The sequence below is a fragment of the Dreissena polymorpha genome, chromosome 4, assembly GCF_020536995.1.
Source record: "Dreissena polymorpha isolate Duluth1 chromosome 4, UMN_Dpol_1.0, whole genome shotgun sequence".
Lineage (NCBI taxonomy): Eukaryota > Metazoa > Mollusca > Bivalvia > Myida > Dreissenidae > Dreissena > Dreissena polymorpha.
This window is the reverse complement of record NC_068358.1, coordinates 120,066,118-120,085,612: the sequence shown is the minus strand read 5'-3', so window position 1 is coordinate 120,085,612 and position 19,495 is coordinate 120,066,118. Positions and strand designations below refer to the sequence as shown.

Genomic DNA, 19,495 nt, shown 5'->3' with positions numbered 1-19,495 from the left:
CAATATTGAAGATAGCAACTTGATATTTGGCATGCATGTGTATCTCATGGAGCTGCACATTTTGAGTGGTGAAAGGTCAAGGTCATCATTCAAGGTCAAAGGTAAAAAAAATGGCTTCAAAGCGGTGCAGTAGGTTGCATTGTGTTTCTGACAAACACATCTCTTGTTTTATGATTCAAATTCATTTGGGACTCTTGTAACATAGCTGAAAATATTTCATGCCATATTCACAAACAATAAATAATTTGCATGTAGGTATTCATATGTGTATATTGGCATTTGCTTTAGAAATTATCCACTTGCCGTGTTTAACAAAAGTAAAAATCTTAATAAAGTATGTTTTAATCATTTAAATGAGACGTTTTTTTGTTTGTTGAAAATGCCATTTTTGTGAGGTAATTACACATTGTTCGTGGAGAACGCAGAGTAACAAACAAAGTTCATTTCTCTTATCATCGTGATTTATTTCTATTTAATATTTTCTAATACAACGCTTGCTAATGTTCTTGCAATACAATTTTACAGCGCGGTGGCCGCCACAACAAGAAAACGTGACTGCTCTCCTCAATTGTCAAACTAAGACTCCTTTTACAGAAAAATAATAATTCAAAACTGACCAAACAGGCAGTATACATTTTCTGATTGGTCATCATAACTATGTCGGTTGACGGTTCAATGACGTGCAGAAACACCCGCTTAAGACCAAATTATCATGTTTGAACCTTGCTGACATGATGATTTTGATGGCTTTTCAAGATAGGTTCATTCGGGCTGTGTTTCATAACTGATCTTGTTTGACATCTTTAAGTAGGCAGTCACGTTTTGAATTGCACCGTGATAACCATGGTACATTTTAATGTAAACTTATTTACATTCTCTTATGATTATGTAACTATATAAATTAAGATTTTTAAATTTTATTTAAACCATTAATTTCTCTATAATTAAACATTTATTACATTCTATTCTTTATAATTAAACATCTAAAAATAATCTCCAAAATGCAAGAATCCTATTTATGAAATTATGGTTGTAATGTGATAAAAGATTTATTAATAATTTTCTACAATTATTAATTTATAAATACTAACTACTTTACATTTTTAAGTCAGTGAATGGGCCAAGTTTAATCATAATCTCAAGTGTCTGAACTGTATTCAAATAAGAGGATTTGTAGGTTTTGCTAAACATTTAATTGATTCATTTTACTTTTACAAAGTTATACTTTGTATCATATTATTTGAATCCAGTTGCAAATTAGCCAGTAAACCAAATGTGTCTTCTTCAAAAATTGTAATGATTATACATGTTTACAAAATATAATATCATATAATATAATTATAATAAAGAGACCATGAGCAAGCTCATTTAGTTACAACTCTGAGAAATAACTCAATTCTCATTTTAGTGCAGTAGTGTTCATTCATTGATAAATTTTGTATTCTAATAATATCAGTCTCATCCTGTGAACATTAATAGATAAAATATTCAATTAAACCTATAATATGACATGCTTCCAACAGCAATTGCTAATGATAGAAGCGCTAACAGTGATAAGTATAACTGTTCATAGTAAAGATCAACATACAGTTCCAAAATGATTGAAAGGTTGTCTTGTGTCCTTATTCTAACCAAAACACTTTTCATTCAACAGACAAGACCTCTCAGTGTGTGGCCCTGGGTAGCGGCAATGTGTCAGGTCTGTGGTTCAACAGACAGTGTGACAATCAGTATGGTGTGATCTGCAAGAAGTTGCGGTCAGGCTACACACCACCTACAATGCCTCCTGCTACCACCCAGCTGCCTGCATGTGCACAGGGGCTTGTACAGACGGACAACTACTGCTACCAGGTGCACATTCTAGATTTTCTGCGTTGAATATATACACCCCCTTTTAACAAATGGAGTATATTGCTTTGAACCTTTTGGTTGGTAGGTCAAGTGAAATGGTTCAATACTAAGACTAGAGACCTCACAATATCTTCAGAACACTTAAATCTACCATTATCCAAATTGGGTGTTTGGTTACTGGGGAGCAAAACATTATGTCAATCAGTTTTGATGTCAACAGGTCAAAGATCAAGGACATAGGGGCTTGTAAAATGCAATTAAATTGGTCCCATTATGTCACTATGTACCACAAATCCTGATAAGAACATTCCTTAAGAAGATGTTCAATTGTTAAAAAACATAATGTAAAGGTTGGAAATTGAATTCTTTATTCATTGGATAGATTATGGGCTTGTCAAAAATAACTTGATGCTTTCAACCATTAAAATTTAATCCTCTTAAACAGGAAGTTAACAAAAAAAATTAAAGTTTGCAGTGGCGGAGGGGGGTATTAATGTTATACAGTCATTTCTTGTTACAACATCTTACCCAATATGACACATTATGTAGCAAGGTATACTATACTATGGCAAGCTCTTTATATAAATGTGAAAAGTTTCTAATATGTACAATTTTATTCATCTGGTACAATGGTATAGGTGTATTGTAGTTTTTTATATACCTGCTTTATGTTCCCAAAAATACAAGTTGTATCAATCGGTAAAATACAACTGCACAGAAATAATTCCCGTATTATGCTACTTGCTAGTTTTCCGATTCCGTATTACCATACTAGCCGGACTACTTTTAATGACGTCACTTAAAATGCAGAAAATTATAAGAGCATTCATGGTTAATTATGAACGCTTAAACTCATTTTTTTAACTTAAATGATTCAAAGTTGTTTATAATAATAGGAATATTACGCAAGTTAATTGTTACAAGTGTTTGTATCAGTCTCATGGCTTGCGCTATTTCGTATCACATTCGAGGCTCTGCCTCTCGTGAGATACGTCCTCACACAAGCCACTCAACTGATACAAACACATGGAACAATTGACTAGCGTAACATTCAGTATATAATTTACAGATTTTTTTTATCACGCAACAGCATTGGAACACTCAGATGTCTAATAATAACTTAATTCTTTCATGAACTCAGAGATAGAATAAGTATGCAACTTTATCTATAATTGTCTTTAAACTGTTGAAATGAATACAACAATGTTTAACTACTAATCAGGTGTTCATATTGTGAACGCTCACAGTACACTGGCTTCTCAGTATCAAACCTTTGATATTACTTTCCAAATATTAACTTAAAACATCAAATTTCAAGCTTGCGTTTACACATTTATATGTACATGTTAACTGTGCATTGTCTCCAGCATAGAAACAGACAGGCCTGTAAAATAGTTAATATTTATTGAAACCAAAATGGTTCCATTTCAATGTCTAGTATAATGATTTTTCATGAAAGGAGTTCCGAATCACATTAGCTTTTATTTAGATGCTGGAAAAGTGTGACAATTATTCAAGGAACAGTCAGGAGGCAAGTGCTTTCAACAGACACATGCAGATCCACATTCTATTAAATATTGTAACCCATATTTTGAGTTACTATATTGCAATATAATTAATCATGGTTAGCTCATCGCGCAATTTGACAGGCCTAATTGCTTCATAGGTTCCTGTTTCCACGGTTACAGATCAATGTTCAGAGTGGAGACAGCAAGAAGAGCTGGCAGGAGGCTTTGGACGACTGTGTGCTCAAGGGAGGTAATCTAGCCTCGTTCCATACCGCCCAGGATGTGGACACTGTCTGGAGGCAGGGGCTCATGTAAGCTTTATTGGTCTTTTGATTATTAAAGTCATGGTCCCAAAAAGGTTTTTTATTATTATTGAAGACTTCAATAGTTTTTTCCTATGAAACTGCAAATCTCAGTGATTTAATAAAAGGTTTGTATGATCTTATCTGGGTCAAAACTGGCCATGCGCCATGGGTCGCCAGTTTTATATTGACTTTTATAGGGAATAACAAGAAGTCTTCTTGTCAGAATGTTCAAAGCTCATGGATTTCATATTGAGTATGAATCATAATCTAGAGGTTGTCTGCAAAGTTTTTGCAATTAGCCTCAGCCATGGGGTCACGAGTTTTTAATTGACTTAAATCTGTATACATCTAATCTGTATGAACTAGTAAAGCCCTTGACCTTCATATTAAGAGTATGACATAATCTAGATCCTCTACAAAGTTTATTAAAATCATGCCTCTAGGGTCAAAACTGGCCATGCCGTAGGGGTCACCTTAATAATATTAACACATAGTAAAATCCTTTTTTTTCTCTAAAACAACAAGGCCCAGGGCTTTGATGATACCCCTGTGGTTCAAACTGGCCATGCCACAGGAGTATACATTTACATGATTTAGACAGACTTACGTACCAAAATACCTATTAAAAATCTAATAACTATAAAAAATCTATAAAATGACAGGGCCTGGATGATGTAACTAATGGTAGGGAACAACGTTAAATGGTCCTTGAATTACTAATGTTCAATTTAAACCCCTGTAGTCAAAAGTAGCCTCAAACCAGTGGTGATGAGTATTACACTTCTTAGCTACAGTTTGTTAGTGGAGTGTTCAAGGATCCTCAGGGTCCTCTTGTTCTTTGAAAGGAACAAATATTGTTCTTTTTGATCATATGTAAAATTAACATATTCATATTATTTTGTTGAAATTTGACACAGGAAACATTCATACCCTTATTATGTAAGTATATTGTTTATACTTTACAGAGGACAGACAACAGATTTTTGGATTGGACTAAATGACAGAGGAGTAGAAAATGGTGAGGAAGTAAAACAGCTCGATTCACTAACAAAAATTTTCAATGAATTGTTTCTTTAACAAATGCAACAATTTATTTTTATGCCACCCTTCGAAAAAGAGGGGGTATATTGTTTTGCTGGATGTATGTCCGTCAATCTGTCGGTCGGTCTTCTGTCTGTCGGTAGACCAGTTTGTTTCCGATCAATAACTTGTTAACCAATTTACCGATTGGCTTGATACTTCACATGTGCATTGGCCTTTGACAGTAGATGACCGCTATTGAAATTGGGTCACAAGGTCAAATGTCGAGGTCAATATAACAATAAGTGTGAAAATCGTTTCCACTCAATAATTTGTCAACAAATTGACTGATTGGTTTGATACTTCACATGTGCCTTGGCCTCGGACAGTAGATGATTCCTAGTAAATATACTATAATATTATTAACCTATTTACTATAACAATGATTTAACAAAATTGCATGATTCTGTGTCAACTATAAACTTATTCAAGTGGCTAAGTCACACTAATATGATGAGATTGACTCTTATGGTCAGATTTGTTGCATAAAATCCTATGTCAGGACCCTGTTTGGGGGGGGGGGGGAGGGGGGCATTTGTGTCCGACAGCAGAGCTTTTGTTTATTAATAATAAGATTTTGATTATTTGCTGTTTGTATACATCCTCACAGGGAGGGGGTTTATGGATATGCTGGTCGGTAGAGCTGGTGGAATTCTATTAGAAGTTGAAAAAAGACAACATGTGAACATGACCCAAAACGATCCAAAACGTGTTTGAAAAAGCTTTTTTTTAAGTTGAATTGTCATTAACAAACAGATATGAGTTAATACAGGACATTATTATTTTTTTCAATTATATACAGGGATTACCCCTAGACCTGTATGCTGAAATATGTACTGAACATAAAACGTAATTTAATTATAAATACATGTTCTTCTACAGAGTCTATATTTGAATACATTAATTGAAACACAGATATGTAGATCTTATGGATACAATATTTATCAACATATATTGATATCAATATTGTTCATATCTTACTTCTGTGATATCAATACATTCTTTGATGATAATGGTACATGTTATGATTAAATACATGTATTAATAACTTGCAATTACTAGTGTTTGTAAATCAATTAAAAAAATGGAAAAGGACATCATTTGTTTTGCTCATGAAACATTCATGAACTTATATTATTATAATCCAGTACTTTCAACATTATCAAATGCAAAACTACTGTACAGTGAGTGTTACTGATATTGAAATATCAGGCAGTTAGAACAGTTTTGCTCTAATCGCTCAGCATATGCAGAATAAAGCCCCCCCCCCCCCACCTCCCACCCCCCACCCCCTAAGATGATGAAATGTGAAATGAGTCCTGTTTTTGGAAAACTGGGCTTAATGCATGTGCTTAAATCACACATTAGCGCATGCAGTCAGTAAAGGCTAATCAAGGGCTACACTTTCCGCTTTAATGGTATTTTTTGTCAACGGAAGTCTCCTCAGAACCGAAATCTAGTTAAGGCGGAAAGTGTCATCCCTTATAAGCCTGTGTGAACTGCATAGGCTAATCTGGGATGACACTTAAGGCATGTGCATAAAAACCAGTTTTCCCAGAATGGGTCTCATATAATCTCCTGACGTCCCGTAGGTTACGTATGGAGTGACCAGTCACCAGTACAGGTGACCAATTGGAAGCAAGGAGAGCCAAACAACTACGACAACAATGAGGATTGTGTGGCCATGAATGCCCTTACCTCTCAGTGGAATGATGCCGCATGCTATTCATTCTACAACTGGATCTGCATGGTGAAGAGGGGACAAAGTAGGCAGAACTTTAGGGGGACCATTATATTTGCTCATGTCATAAAAGTCTGTCTATTTCTTGTTTTTCCAAATAATTTAATAGCTGTAATGTACATATCCACAACTTTGGCCCTCTAATGTTGTAATTTGCTTGTTCTTTTCAGAAGCCTAAATGTCTGATTTGATTTTCAGGTAGCCTTACTTTACCAACAACGCCCCCTCTTCCAGTCACGGGTCCAAGTAAGAGTATAAGCTCAGTCTAACCGCTTAAATGTCCCTATATACAACCAATTTATATATTTGACTGGCAAATAAGTATCAGCAATATATATACACACAAATAGTTTCACAATTTCATCATAATATATTTCCAATGTAAATAATGTTGGGCTATTTAAAGATCCTGAACTATATCAGTATAACAACTAGAGAAGTTTTACAGAATACAGATTTCAAAATAGTTTTGTTCCTTTAAATGAAATGATTTCATTAAAACAATTACTGTTACTTTGAAGCCTGATTGAGGACATGTCAATCTCATATCTCAGCATCTCATGGATAAGAATTGTTTTAACATGTCACATCTGATATGATTCATTTCTAGGTTTAATATGTGGTACACGTACAAACTGGGTGAACTATGGCTTCTTCTGCTACTATGCCAACAATGGCAATGGTGACCAAGGAAAGACTTGGCGTACTGCCAGGAAGTATTGCCAGGACAACGGTGGAGATTTGGTGTCAATCACGTCTGCTGCAGAACAAGACTTTATTATGAGAACTTTGGTATTTATTTCACAACAAATTAATCATTTTTTTTTTATATTTGCCGCACCTTTAAGTAATGAAATAATTATTTTTTTATTTGTGTCCATTTTTCCCATTACCATATTTTTTTTACCGAATAGCTTTATTCCCATTATTTTGACGAGACCTAAATTATTAATGAAGTAGACTGTTTATTTTTTGTATGACGATTAATGGAATAAAAAATACTGCATTAAAGCTGTAATTTGGAATATGTATCCTTCCCTTGCTCTTAATCAGTCAGCTACAAATATTTTTGTACATTTATTTGCTTGAAGGCCACTGCTTCGGACTATAAAATGTTTGCCGAACAGGTTTCTATTTGTATTGCAAAAAGCTTTACAGAATAGAAAAAAAGATGAAGCGCAAAAAAAGAGCAAAGTAAAAAGATATTAATGATCATTACAAACTATTGTCGTTTCATTATATGGGCTGAAGATTCTGGCTGTGGTAGGTTGTAAAAACTAAAATAATACCAGATCTGCTTGAGGAACTGTAATCAGTTCTCTTTCATCCATGGGGCAAAGAGTGACATTAGACACACAATTTTGCAGAAGTTGTGGATAGTTTGTTACAATCATTTACCAAATCCAAGGACAAATATTAGACCAGATTTTATTAAAATGTCATTATAGATGATGAAGCTGTGAACATGCAGAAATATTCAATTACAATGGACATAATCTACATTTAATTATATGCATTGTTCGTGCCCCTGATTACATTAAAGATAATATGGAATACAATTATTTGTATTCTTATTTTGATGGCTTGTTTTGGGGCTAAATTCCATATAAGACCTGAACAATATGTTGAGGCCTTAGCTAGTTTAAATCTGCCCCACTTTTTAATTCTCATAATGCTTGACATCCCTTCAATTTCAGCTAACATGGTATTCATTTATTGCCAGTGACAGCCATTTTAATAATAAAAAACAAAATCAATTTCAAAATTAAAAATCAAAATTAAGTTCAACAGACTGGCATCCATTTTGGGCTTCCTCTTAGCAAGACATATTTAGTCTGATTGTGGTAAAAATAATAGTGTCAGTGTCACGAAATGTAACATTGATGTCACTTAAAAATAAATGTAAATTGTAAAGTAAAATTTATTTTTAATGTCAATGAAAGGTTGAATGAGGGTACCACCTATCAGTAATACTGTTTCATTGATATTCATTCCATTAATCCTAGGAGCCATGTGTCAGTCTACAGAGATCTGGACTGGTTGAAATGATAGTTGGTCATTTGACTTATTTTTACAATACTACATGTACATCTGTTTGATTGTCTATTACAACGTAAATATAGAGTACATTTGGAATGAGACGCATCTCTTTTTTGAGTATTTCCCATTTGTTGAACTATTTTCAGTAAAATGTGTTTAAAAATTTATACCTGAAACAGGGTGTTCATGTTTCAGATGAAAGGCTTCTCAGGTTATGCAGTTTGGATTGGCTACAATGCCTTGGACCATGACACAGGCTACAGGTCACTGATTATCAATATTATGGTTGAACACTGATATGATGCTGTTGTTGGGATATTCCAAAATATCTTGAAACGGGAAAATTGTACTTTATAAAATAACATTTTATTTATGTTTGTTTGTACCCAACATTTACTTCCAAACAGAGTTACTAATTTAACTTCAGGTAACTATAAAGTGTTTGAATTTGAATTGCAAAACGAATGCTATTAAAGTAGGAAGAAAATTAGGAAGAGAAAAAAGGTTTGCGAAATAATCAAACTAAAAGTTTTAAACAAAACAACGTTAATCTGTATTATACTTCACCTTGTTTGTTTTGAAAAACAGAACAGTCATTGATGTAAAATACCATCCTCTATGACATTGCCTAAAAACATGCTATTTGAAAGCCTGATATATGATATTTGGATATTCTATTTCTGAGAATCCCTAAATATGTTAGACTAAGCTTTTGTAGGTTTAGTCCTAAACTGAATGTCCAGGGGGGAAACATTTACTTTTTAGCTCATCTCAGCCCAAAGTGCTCATAGTTGACTTATTGTTGTCAGTCATTTTCCAGCATAACCATAAGCACCTCTTTGTTAGTATTATATTGTAATCAAATTATCTTGTCTGTTAGTATGTTCTTTTTTTTATTAAATATTCTTATGATCATTACAAATAGACATTTTTATTATAGGGCCAACACAGTGGTATTCCTCGTTACACTCATTTGAGCAATGCAGGGCCACATTGCTCATTTGTTGCTTTTAAATTTTGCACCTGTTATATAATTTAACAATAATGTTGTTCAGATTGTATTGTGTATGATTATCCCATGGTAATAAAGCCTATTTTGTTCTGTACAGGTGGTCAGATGGATCCCCGACTCAATTCCTCAACTGGAATATAAATGAGCCCAACGATTTTGGTGGTGCAGAGGATTGTGTGGACATGTTGATTAGAAATGGTATGAAAGTCACTAATTTTAGTGAGCTATATAGTATTGCCCTGTTGTTAACTCCTTTTTATCCACCGACAAAGGCCCAGGGATATAATATTGGCGTTGTCCTCCATTCATCTGTCAGTTGGTCTGTCCGTCTGTCAAAAAACTGTTTAAGGCTTTATCTCAGAAACTATATTGGATATAAGATAACATTTAACTTTATGTTTGTATTTATATCAATGAGGAGAAGTGCACAAGAACAATAACCCTGCAATTTCTTTAATAAGAGTTATTGCACTTTGTTGTTTTTGTATGATGGAACTTTTCAGGGCTTTATCTCAGATAGGATACAACATTTCAACTTGGATCTTTATGGATGAGTAAAAATCAATGGGAAGAAGTGGATGCACAAGAACCATAACCCTGCACTTTTTAAACTTAGAGTTATTGCTCTTTATTGTTTTTGTATGGTGTAACTTTTTACGGCTATATCTCAGATATGCTACAAGATTTCAACATCAAACTTCATGAGTGTATTAGGAGTATTGCAATTCATAAAAACAAATTACCATCACTGATTTATTTTTTATGATACATGTAATACCATATATCAAGGGATCCCATCCATAAACAAAATGTATTTGACAAGGGATATTAATTCAACGAATTTGCTTATTTTATTTTGTAATTCATTTTATTTTACTAAATGTATAATAATATCAATATAATTATAACTGCAGATTACTTATTTATTAAATATGTATTTTTTTTCAATATTTTTTCTGTGAGGATGAAACCAATATGAAACCAGCACAATTTTTCAATTTTAAATGTTTATTTGTACCTGCATGAGCAAAAGCAACAACTATGTCAAAAAACAACTTGTTAACTTGTTTTAAAGCGAGATTATACGATTTTCATATATGTTAAATTGTAATATATTGATAAAAATATGTTACAATAACACAAAATAGGCAAGACAAATTATGCATTGAAGAAGAATTTCATAAAATCCAGCAAAGACAAATTAGCCCCCCGAGCAGATTGCGACAAAGATATTTCGTACATATTTTCCTACAATAACCGAAGCATTCGTCTTTTTACTTAGTGTTCGTGTGTCATATGAATAGATATTGTTGCAGGAGTTTAAAATGAACTGTTAAACTAAATTGAGATTCACATCGTACATTAATGATTTACATGCTGGCGAATTCGACTGTACAGACATTTTCGATTTCAGAATGAAATATCTGGCTTATTTCGCATTTTTCGACACATGTTCTTCTTAACTTTTATTTTAATTTATATTGAAATATATGTATAATAAGTTTTTTTACACATTTTATATAAATTCATAAATATTTGACAAAATCTTATAATCTCGCTTTAAGCGAAATATCATGATAATGGAGACTTTTGAGCTTCAGTCAACCTTTTACATTTGAATATCTTGCAAAACTTCTGCAGGAAAATGGAACGATGACAACTGTGGTAAGAGTGCTGGGTATGTGTGCAAGGTGAAGGTCGGTGTAACCCCAACACCTCCAGGCCTGTCCACTCCTGCCCCAGGGTTTTGTCCTGCAGGATTCAGCCAACTGCAGAACCGTTGCTACAGGATATTCACACAGGGCGCCAACTGGACTACTGCTGCTAGCACCTGCCAGTCATTTGGGTCACACTACAAACTGGCTAGCATTAGAAACGAAATGGAAAATGGTAAAAATAAAAATGGCTACATTGTGTATTTATCTTAAAATGGTATAATTAGCAAATCATAACTACAGTATATATAAAACTATTAATGATAAATGTAGATTATTATATGAAACCACAGGTAAATAATTTTCGCTTCAGCTTTCATTGTGACAATTATGGCCAACATGCAGGTGTACCCTTGGATTGGTCTGAGGAAGAACGATGTGAACCAGTTCTACTGGGAGAACAATGATGATGTCACATACACCAACTTTGGCTATGGTGAACCCAATGGAGACCAGAGAGAACGCTGTGTTCAGGTAGTTTTGTATTGTACAGCTTGTGACAAAACTAGCCTTACTTTATATTAATTTCAAATTTAAGTTAAAAATGAAGTAATCAAGCAATGGAAGAATTACATGATTACAACAAATTGGAAAGCATTAAGCACAGCATCTGTTTATATGTCTACCATTTTTCATATCCCATGCCTGACTATCTGCTCTTGTCTGGACTGTAATTAAAAATTAATGTATTAATGAATTGTCACTAAGCATCATCTTGGTTGTGGCTCAGATATTAAAACATCAATCAGAGTTAAAAGTAAAAAAAAAAAGGAATAAACCTCTTATTGGGATTGTAGCTGCAACTTTTAATTGGTGTTTGTTACATGTTGTTTTTCTGCATCAAAATATCTTTTGGTGCATCTGAAATTGTTTTAAATGTTACACCCTTTGTATACAAAAATGCATCCGTGACTAATAAAATAAATGATAGTTGAATGATTCTTTAAGAGGAATAATTGCAGATGTTTGATTTCCCTGCAGATTATGAGTTACCAGTCCAAGGTGGGTCAGTGGAATGACTATGAGTGTGCACAGGTGCTACCCTACATCTGTATGGTAGACAAAGGTGAGACACTCAATCTGAGCTATTTGTTGGCGCCATACGTAGGACGTTTTGCATCCTGCTGAGTGGGTTTTAAAAGCTTACCTCATTACATGTATAGAAGCAACAATTTTCATCCAATCTTGATGAATCTAAATTGGAAAATGTATATCGAACAGGTCTAGTTTGAATCTTTTTTGTGCAGCCCAAAACTAGGTAACCAAGTCAGATCTTAAAAAAACTTGTTGGTAACATTTTTTATGACTCAATCTTGATTAGACTTGATCAGAATGTTTGTCTTTATAATATGTGTCTTGTTCTGTGAAAGCTGGTCATAATGCATGTGCGTAAAGTGTTGTCCCAGATTAGCCTGTGCAGTCCGTACAGGCTAATCAGGGACGACACTTTCCGCTTAAATGGTATTTTCCGTTTAAAGGAAGTCCCTTTTTACCGGAAATCTAGTGTAAGCGGAAAGTGTCGTCACTGATTAGCCTGTGTGGACTGCACAGGCTAATCTGGGACGACACTTTACGCACATGCATTATGCCCAGTTTTCTCAGAACAAAACACATATTTATAATTTTTAGGCTGACTTTGACTTTTGATCATGTGTCCCAAAATAAGGTCACCTAGAAAAATATTAGCAAAAAAAGTTGCAACTAGGGCCACATTTATGAATCAGTCATGGTGAAACTGGATCAGAATCTCTATCTTGACAATATCTTGGCCAAGTTCAAATCTGGGTAATGTGCTTCTAGGAACTTAGATAACTTGGTCAAACTTTGAACATCTTTTTACCATTGTTGGAGCAACATTAATGAATCAAGATTTGTCAGAATGTAAATGTTGCCAATAGTAATTTAAAGGATGAATATGGGTCAGAAGGGTAAAAAATTTAGGTCATCAGGTCGATTTGAAACTTCGTCCGAATGCCATCTCTGGAGTATATTTCCTGGAGTAAACCAGTACATGGTGTTCTATGGGGATATCTAGATATGAACATACAAGTATAGCAAAATACTAGGGATGGCAACGAATACCGATTTCGGTATTCGAATATTCGGTCACCCTTCCGAACGAATATTCGGATATTCGGTCAACATCTGTTGGAAAAAAGTCAACATTGTTTACCGTACCATTACTCCATGAATTCTACGTTCGTTCTTACCGGAAGTTCACCGGTAGTGACTAAATATTGACACAGCGTTGCCGTCGCTTATTCGAAGCTGATTTTGTTGATTACTTTTTATTGTTAAAATTGAATGACAAAAACTGTTTTTAAACTATTAATATCGTACATCAACAATAGAACGAGAAACACAATATTACATGACGACAAAATAATTACATGACAAAACAGTTACATCTAAATATAATTAAAGCTGAACTTAAACGAATTATGTACATAGCCACAACACACTTTGAACCTGTTTAACAGACTAAACAGTCAGTCTTTTAAAGTTGTCACGTTTAAAGGACACTTGGATCGGCGACTTCTTATCGGATGTCGTGCAATACTTCCAAGCAGCGGAAGGCGTAGGTGGCATTTTGCTTGGACAGAGATTTACTTTATGCGTGTAGCAATTATAATATTTTCAATTAAATGAGGGTGAAATACCAAAATCATTTCTTTAAGTATAATACCTGATTGAATATTGAGTAATTAATTAATGTTTGGACCATACGATACGCAAATACTCATTAGAGGTTGAGTAAATTATTTTCTAAAAGCTTTTTTGATTGGAAAGCGTGATTATAACCATACGATCTGTTTTGTTTTTCACACCAAGTCGGCTCTTTCTTTACTCATTTAATCTTTGATCATTTTAAATGTAATTCGAGTTATTAGATCAAGACGGGTCGGTGTTTTAATTGCCATACGGTCTTAGTTGTTTTTTACACAAAGTTGGCTTTTTCTTTACTCATTTAATCTTTGATAATTTTAAATGTAATTCGAGTCATTGGATCAAGTGCAGGTCGGTGTTTTGATTGCCGACGCGATTTGCACCTATCATAATTTTGACACAAAGTGTCTGGCTTTGTTAGGCAATTAGCGGGATTTATGGCCGGTATACTGTCATCACCATAGCGACGCATTATCGCGCCTACCGGAATAAACATTATGACACGAGGAACAACTTTCTGACAATGTTTGAAGCAAACTTCACGAATACAAAGTCTTTGAAATTACTCGATTTTTTATTTTTTCTTCCGAATATTCGATTCGGAAAACAGTATCCGAATATTCGGTCCGGGACCGAATATTCGGATATTCGGATATTCGTTGACATCCCTACAAAATACATTTAAAAATCTCCATGAAAAAAAACAAGGCCTAGAGCTTTGATATGTAGTGTATAACCTCAGATAGTGGTGCTCTACAAACAAAGATCAAATAACTCCTTTGGGGTCAAAACTGGCCATGTCCAAGGAGTAACATAGTTTATATGTAAAGCAAATAACTTTAAAAAATCCAAAATGACAAGGTCCAGAGTTAATATACCTATGAGTGACAGTTTCTCAGATGAGCGTTTAAGAATTCTCTTGCTAAAGTGATGCTGCTGGCTTAATTATAATTTATCAAATCATGCATGAGTTTGAATGATTAAAAAAATTAACTGATGATAAATAATAGTGAAAACAAGACAAATGTATTGTTACCTTCCAGATTCCACCCTTCCTACAGCAGAACCCATACCCAGTGTATGTGATATTCAACAGGGGCAGGAGCAGTTCCAGACAAGCTGCTACTTCTACGTCTCCACCCCGGGCAACTGGACCGATGCTGACCAGGGATGCATGACGCAGGGTAGCACAACAGCACTTGTATTCACAAGTCTTGAGGAAAACTTTTTTATAAAATTTAACACAAGTACACATTTCTGATTGTATGAAAATTCAATGTTTTTGATCACACAATTAAAAGTTATTTTTGCAAAATTAACTTGTTAAAAGCATACAAAAATATTTAAAGAATTAAATACAAAACATTCTCAGATGCAAGGATTTAAATTAATTTTTCAAATTTCTTTGCATTTTCTTTTTTTCAACTACTGGCAGAGGGCAACAGTGTATTCTAATATATGTGTCGTGTTCTGAGAAAATTGGGCTTAATGTATGTGCGTAAAGTGTTGTCCCAGATTAGCCTGTGCAGTCCGCACAGGCTAATCAGGGACGACACTCCGCTTTTATGGTATTTTTAGTTTCAAGGAAGTCCCTCCTTGCCGAAAATCAAGTTTAAGCGGAAAGTGTCGTCCTTGATTAGCCTGTGCGGACTGCACAGGCTAATCTGGGATGACACTTTATGCACATGTATTATGCCCAGTTTTCTCAGAACGCGGCTCATATAATAACAGCTGGTTCAGCTTATGCAAATCTGTAGTTTGAGTTTTCCAAAACTTTGATACAGGCATCAAAATTACAAATATTAATAATTATCATCACTATAATTGCACATTTCAAACAACATCTCACCTTGTCATTTCATATGATTTTGCTTTTAACATTTCATCCTGAAGTTATCTTTATGCAAATGTTTGCTACAAAATAAAGAATATTTAGTTTTCATCAAGAAAAGGTCCAGTTTTTTATGCAGCCCTAACTTTATATATTGAAGGTTCATCATTTATTCAAAATAATGAGTCATGCCATATTTGGTTTCTTTCTTTCAGGTGGATTTCTGTCATCAGTGAATTCAGAGTATGAACAGGCATACGTTTTCTTGCAGTTGAAACTGCGTTCAGCAAGCAGCTTGTGGATTGGATTGAATGATAGACAGGTTTGCAAGTAAAACCTACCCAAACAATAATTGGTATTTATGGAAACCATTAGTAGCTTTCATATGATTATTATCATTGTGTTCTTAATTATGAATCATAATTGTATTTTACCAAGCTCATTGGTTGAAATACTGAGCCAGGGAGCTGTGTTCAGCATGATTTCAGCTTCAGCATGTTTTATTTATGGAACATTACACTGGTCATTTATATGGTGTCTAAACATTAACATTGAATGTTAACCCTTTCAGTGCGTGAACCGAATTTTGAAGGTCTTTGCAAACAGTTTGGATCCAGATGAGACGCCACAGAACGTGGCGTCTCATCTGGATCCAAACTGTTTGCTATTCTGATAGTATTCTTTGAAAAAAATCGAAGAAAATGCTAATTTTAGAAATTCAGCAGACAACATTTTAGCAGATGACAAATTACCCAGCATGCAAAGGGTTAACTTTTCCTGAGATCTTTTATGAGACAGAACCGCGTATGTTTTTTCCCTACCTCAGTTTTTTAAAGGGCTACATATCCAAGAATCCTTGGTGTGATTGCCAAATGAGCCATGTAATTTGTGCAGGCAATGTCATATAATAATTTCTACATCCTTTCTTCTACATTAATGATTACTCAAATAGGGCGGTTGTCAGGTACTAGTATAAGTAATTGTGCACTTGTTGCCTAAAATGAAATCAGATTTACCATAAAAGTTTTAATAAGTTAATACAACACCTTGATATTACTAAAAATACTGTTGAAAATGGAAAACATACCAACGCAAACAATCTCTCCTGTAGCTGTCTGGGACGTATACCTGGAGTGACCAGTGGCCAGTTGTTTACAGTAACTGGGACGTGGGTCAGCCAGCCGGAGGTCAGGGCTGTGTGATGGTTAACTCCACGGGCAAGTGGAATGACGTAGCCTGCAGCAACAAGTTCCCATATATCTGCAAAATATCTCGGGGTGGGTATTACATAATAATGGTCTGTGTTTCCTTGATATTGTTTGGTATATCTTAAAAGTTTGTGGAGCAAAGTACTTACACATTCCTCGAGTGATTCACACTTTCCTCTGCTATGAGCCCTTGATGTAAGCCCTTGATCTTAGCAATTGTTATTGCAAAAACATGAGTTTTGGTAGACATCTACATCCACACTTCTCAAGCTTTTGAATTAAAACTTGACAAATGTGAAAAACATAGTGCAGATGTGATGCCTTCTTTTTCATGCCCAGTGATCAACAAGTTCACAAGTAATGTGTCCTTAAACTTTTTATGGCATAGGCATAAAATGTTCATAGATTGTGGAGTGAACTACTTTCAAATTTGAAATGTTATGACTAAAAAGTTAAGATGTGCAAGACAAAATATGCATCATGTTCAGGCAGTGTGATCTTGTACTTAGCCTTGGGCATAGCTGCTATGCCTGTGACAAAGCTGTGGAAGGGTATTTGTAGTCACTTTTGTGACATTGCTCTATTTTGTCTTAAATATAAGAATGATGAATGTGAACAAAAATGTCTCTTAAGACTATATTTCAGAATTTTTGTTGTTTCTATATTTAGAAAATTGTTAAAATGACAATTAGATAATATGCTATACCGGCCCTATTTTCTGAAGACTTTTTTCAATGATAGCCTTAGCAGTAGACATAACAAATCATAAACCATCATGAATGCGTTACTCACTGAAATATGTTGGTATGAAAATTTAGGTACAAACAATATTCAAAAAGTACAGCTTAAAAAAATTGAGAGAAAAAAATACAGATGTACGAAAATTTAAAGACCTAATATTATTGCATTGACAATCTTATAAGGGGTATTCCATTTGTATAGTGTCAATTGTTTCAATGAATAATAGCAGATGCTTGTAAAAACAAAGATATTTAGTATAAATTACTTTAATACTTGTTTTACATTCAGCTGTTGGGCAAAACCATTGTCTATTACTGTTATTCATATTTATTTACCCAATGATGCAAACTTATATTCAATTACCTTAAGGCATTCGTCTGCCAGGTTTATGACCTGAATCCTGGTGTAGATTTTAGAGACGCATGATCAAAGTGTCACAAGATAAGAGCAACACAGCAGAAATGTGGTGAAATAGTATTGTTAAATAAACTGTCCGAAGTTTTAGAGTATTTAAATTTTAAAGAAAACCTGCACATAATATTTGGCCTTTAAATGGAGTTGTCCGATAATTAAGTTGGAGTGTTGGAAAACTTAATTATGGTATATTTACATATGTGTTATTGAAATTTCACTCCAGTTTACCCAACATTGACCCCTCCACCACCAAATGCCAGGTGTGACCTGAACTGGTATGGCCGTAATGGGAATTGCTACTATCTGGGTCTTGCACAACCCAGGACTGCCTTAGATGCAGAGTTCTACTGTCAGTCCAGGCAGGCCCACCTGGTCTCAGTGGAAACAAAGGAGGAGAATGACTACCTACAGACGACCATTTCTCAGCTGGCCATACAGGGACAGAGCTTCTGGACTGGTCTCCACAAATCATTGGACTGTATGTGATGTTTAAAACATATAACATTGGTATATAGTGGATTTTGTTTTTATATGCCCATTGCTTGATGGGATGTAGTTAAAAAAAGCGAATGTTGTCATTTCCACTCTTGTACTTGCACAGTTTTGATTGAAACTTCACAAACCTTTCTATAAATGTTTGTTGACATAAAATAATAAAAACAAACATTTTCAATATCCAGCGAATTCACGTCTTAAACATTAGAGTTATTTTCTTAATGAAAAAAATGAAAAATTTGCTGATTCATCTCTCGATACTGTTCCATTTTTCACAAAATCTTCAGATATGGTGTAAAATGTTGAGTATAAATCTCTGTCTACGACCTTGTTATTTCAGTTGAATAGTTCATCAACAAAATTGAAGACAAATAGTTTATTATACATTATTCTAATAGTAAACATTATTATAATTTCTCTTATGCTTTTTTGTTTCAGCTGGTTTCCAGTGGGTCTCTAGTTCCCCAGTGTCTTTCACAAACTGGCGCCAGGGGGAACCATCCATGCATGGGTGGGGAGGTAATCTTGAGAACTGTATGGAGGTCTTCTTGTCTGACGGCAAGTGGAATGATGAAGACTGCAATACTCAGCGACCATTTGTGTGCGAGAAAAATATGGGTACGTGAATTCTTAAAAGATTATGGAGATTATTCAAGTTATGTTGTAAATAAATTTGAATTATGTTTATTGATTCTGATTTCTTTGTTGTAAAACAAATAAAGGTGCGTATATGTCAAAGTACATCATTGACACAATATGTTTGCCTCATTAAAAGACATTTGAACAAATCATTGCAATATATATATGCATGGCTAGCCTTTACATGTTGGAATGCTGTGCTGGAGCACAGTTGGTATAGTGATGGACAACATATCCTGTTCAACAGG

General features: G+C 34.3%; 1 protein-coding gene across 1 annotated transcript in view; it reads left to right on the top strand.

The window, feature by feature from the left end:
• Positions 1-19,495, top strand: part of LOC127878740 (uncharacterized) — a 158,854-nt gene that overhangs the window by 133,835 nt on the left and 5,524 nt on the right. Inside the window, exons 58-73 of the mRNA XM_052425270.1 lie at positions 1,655-1,851; positions 3,540-3,670; positions 4,630-4,682; positions 6,337-6,510; positions 6,684-6,731; positions 7,096-7,277; positions 8,721-8,788; positions 9,635-9,735; positions 11,179-11,427; positions 11,566-11,726; positions 12,234-12,318; positions 14,963-15,103; positions 15,966-16,072; positions 16,862-17,027; positions 18,337-18,591; positions 19,047-19,226. Of these exons, the coding sequence (XP_052281230.1) occupies positions 1,655-1,851; positions 3,540-3,670; positions 4,630-4,682; positions 6,337-6,510; positions 6,684-6,731; positions 7,096-7,277; positions 8,721-8,788; positions 9,635-9,735; positions 11,179-11,427; positions 11,566-11,726; positions 12,234-12,318; positions 14,963-15,103; positions 15,966-16,072; positions 16,862-17,027; positions 18,337-18,591; positions 19,047-19,226 (2,298 nt within the window). The remainder of the gene's footprint in view (positions 1-1,654; positions 1,852-3,539; positions 3,671-4,629; positions 4,683-6,336; positions 6,511-6,683; positions 6,732-7,095; positions 7,278-8,720; positions 8,789-9,634; positions 9,736-11,178; positions 11,428-11,565; positions 11,727-12,233; positions 12,319-14,962; positions 15,104-15,965; positions 16,073-16,861; positions 17,028-18,336; positions 18,592-19,046; positions 19,227-19,495) is intronic.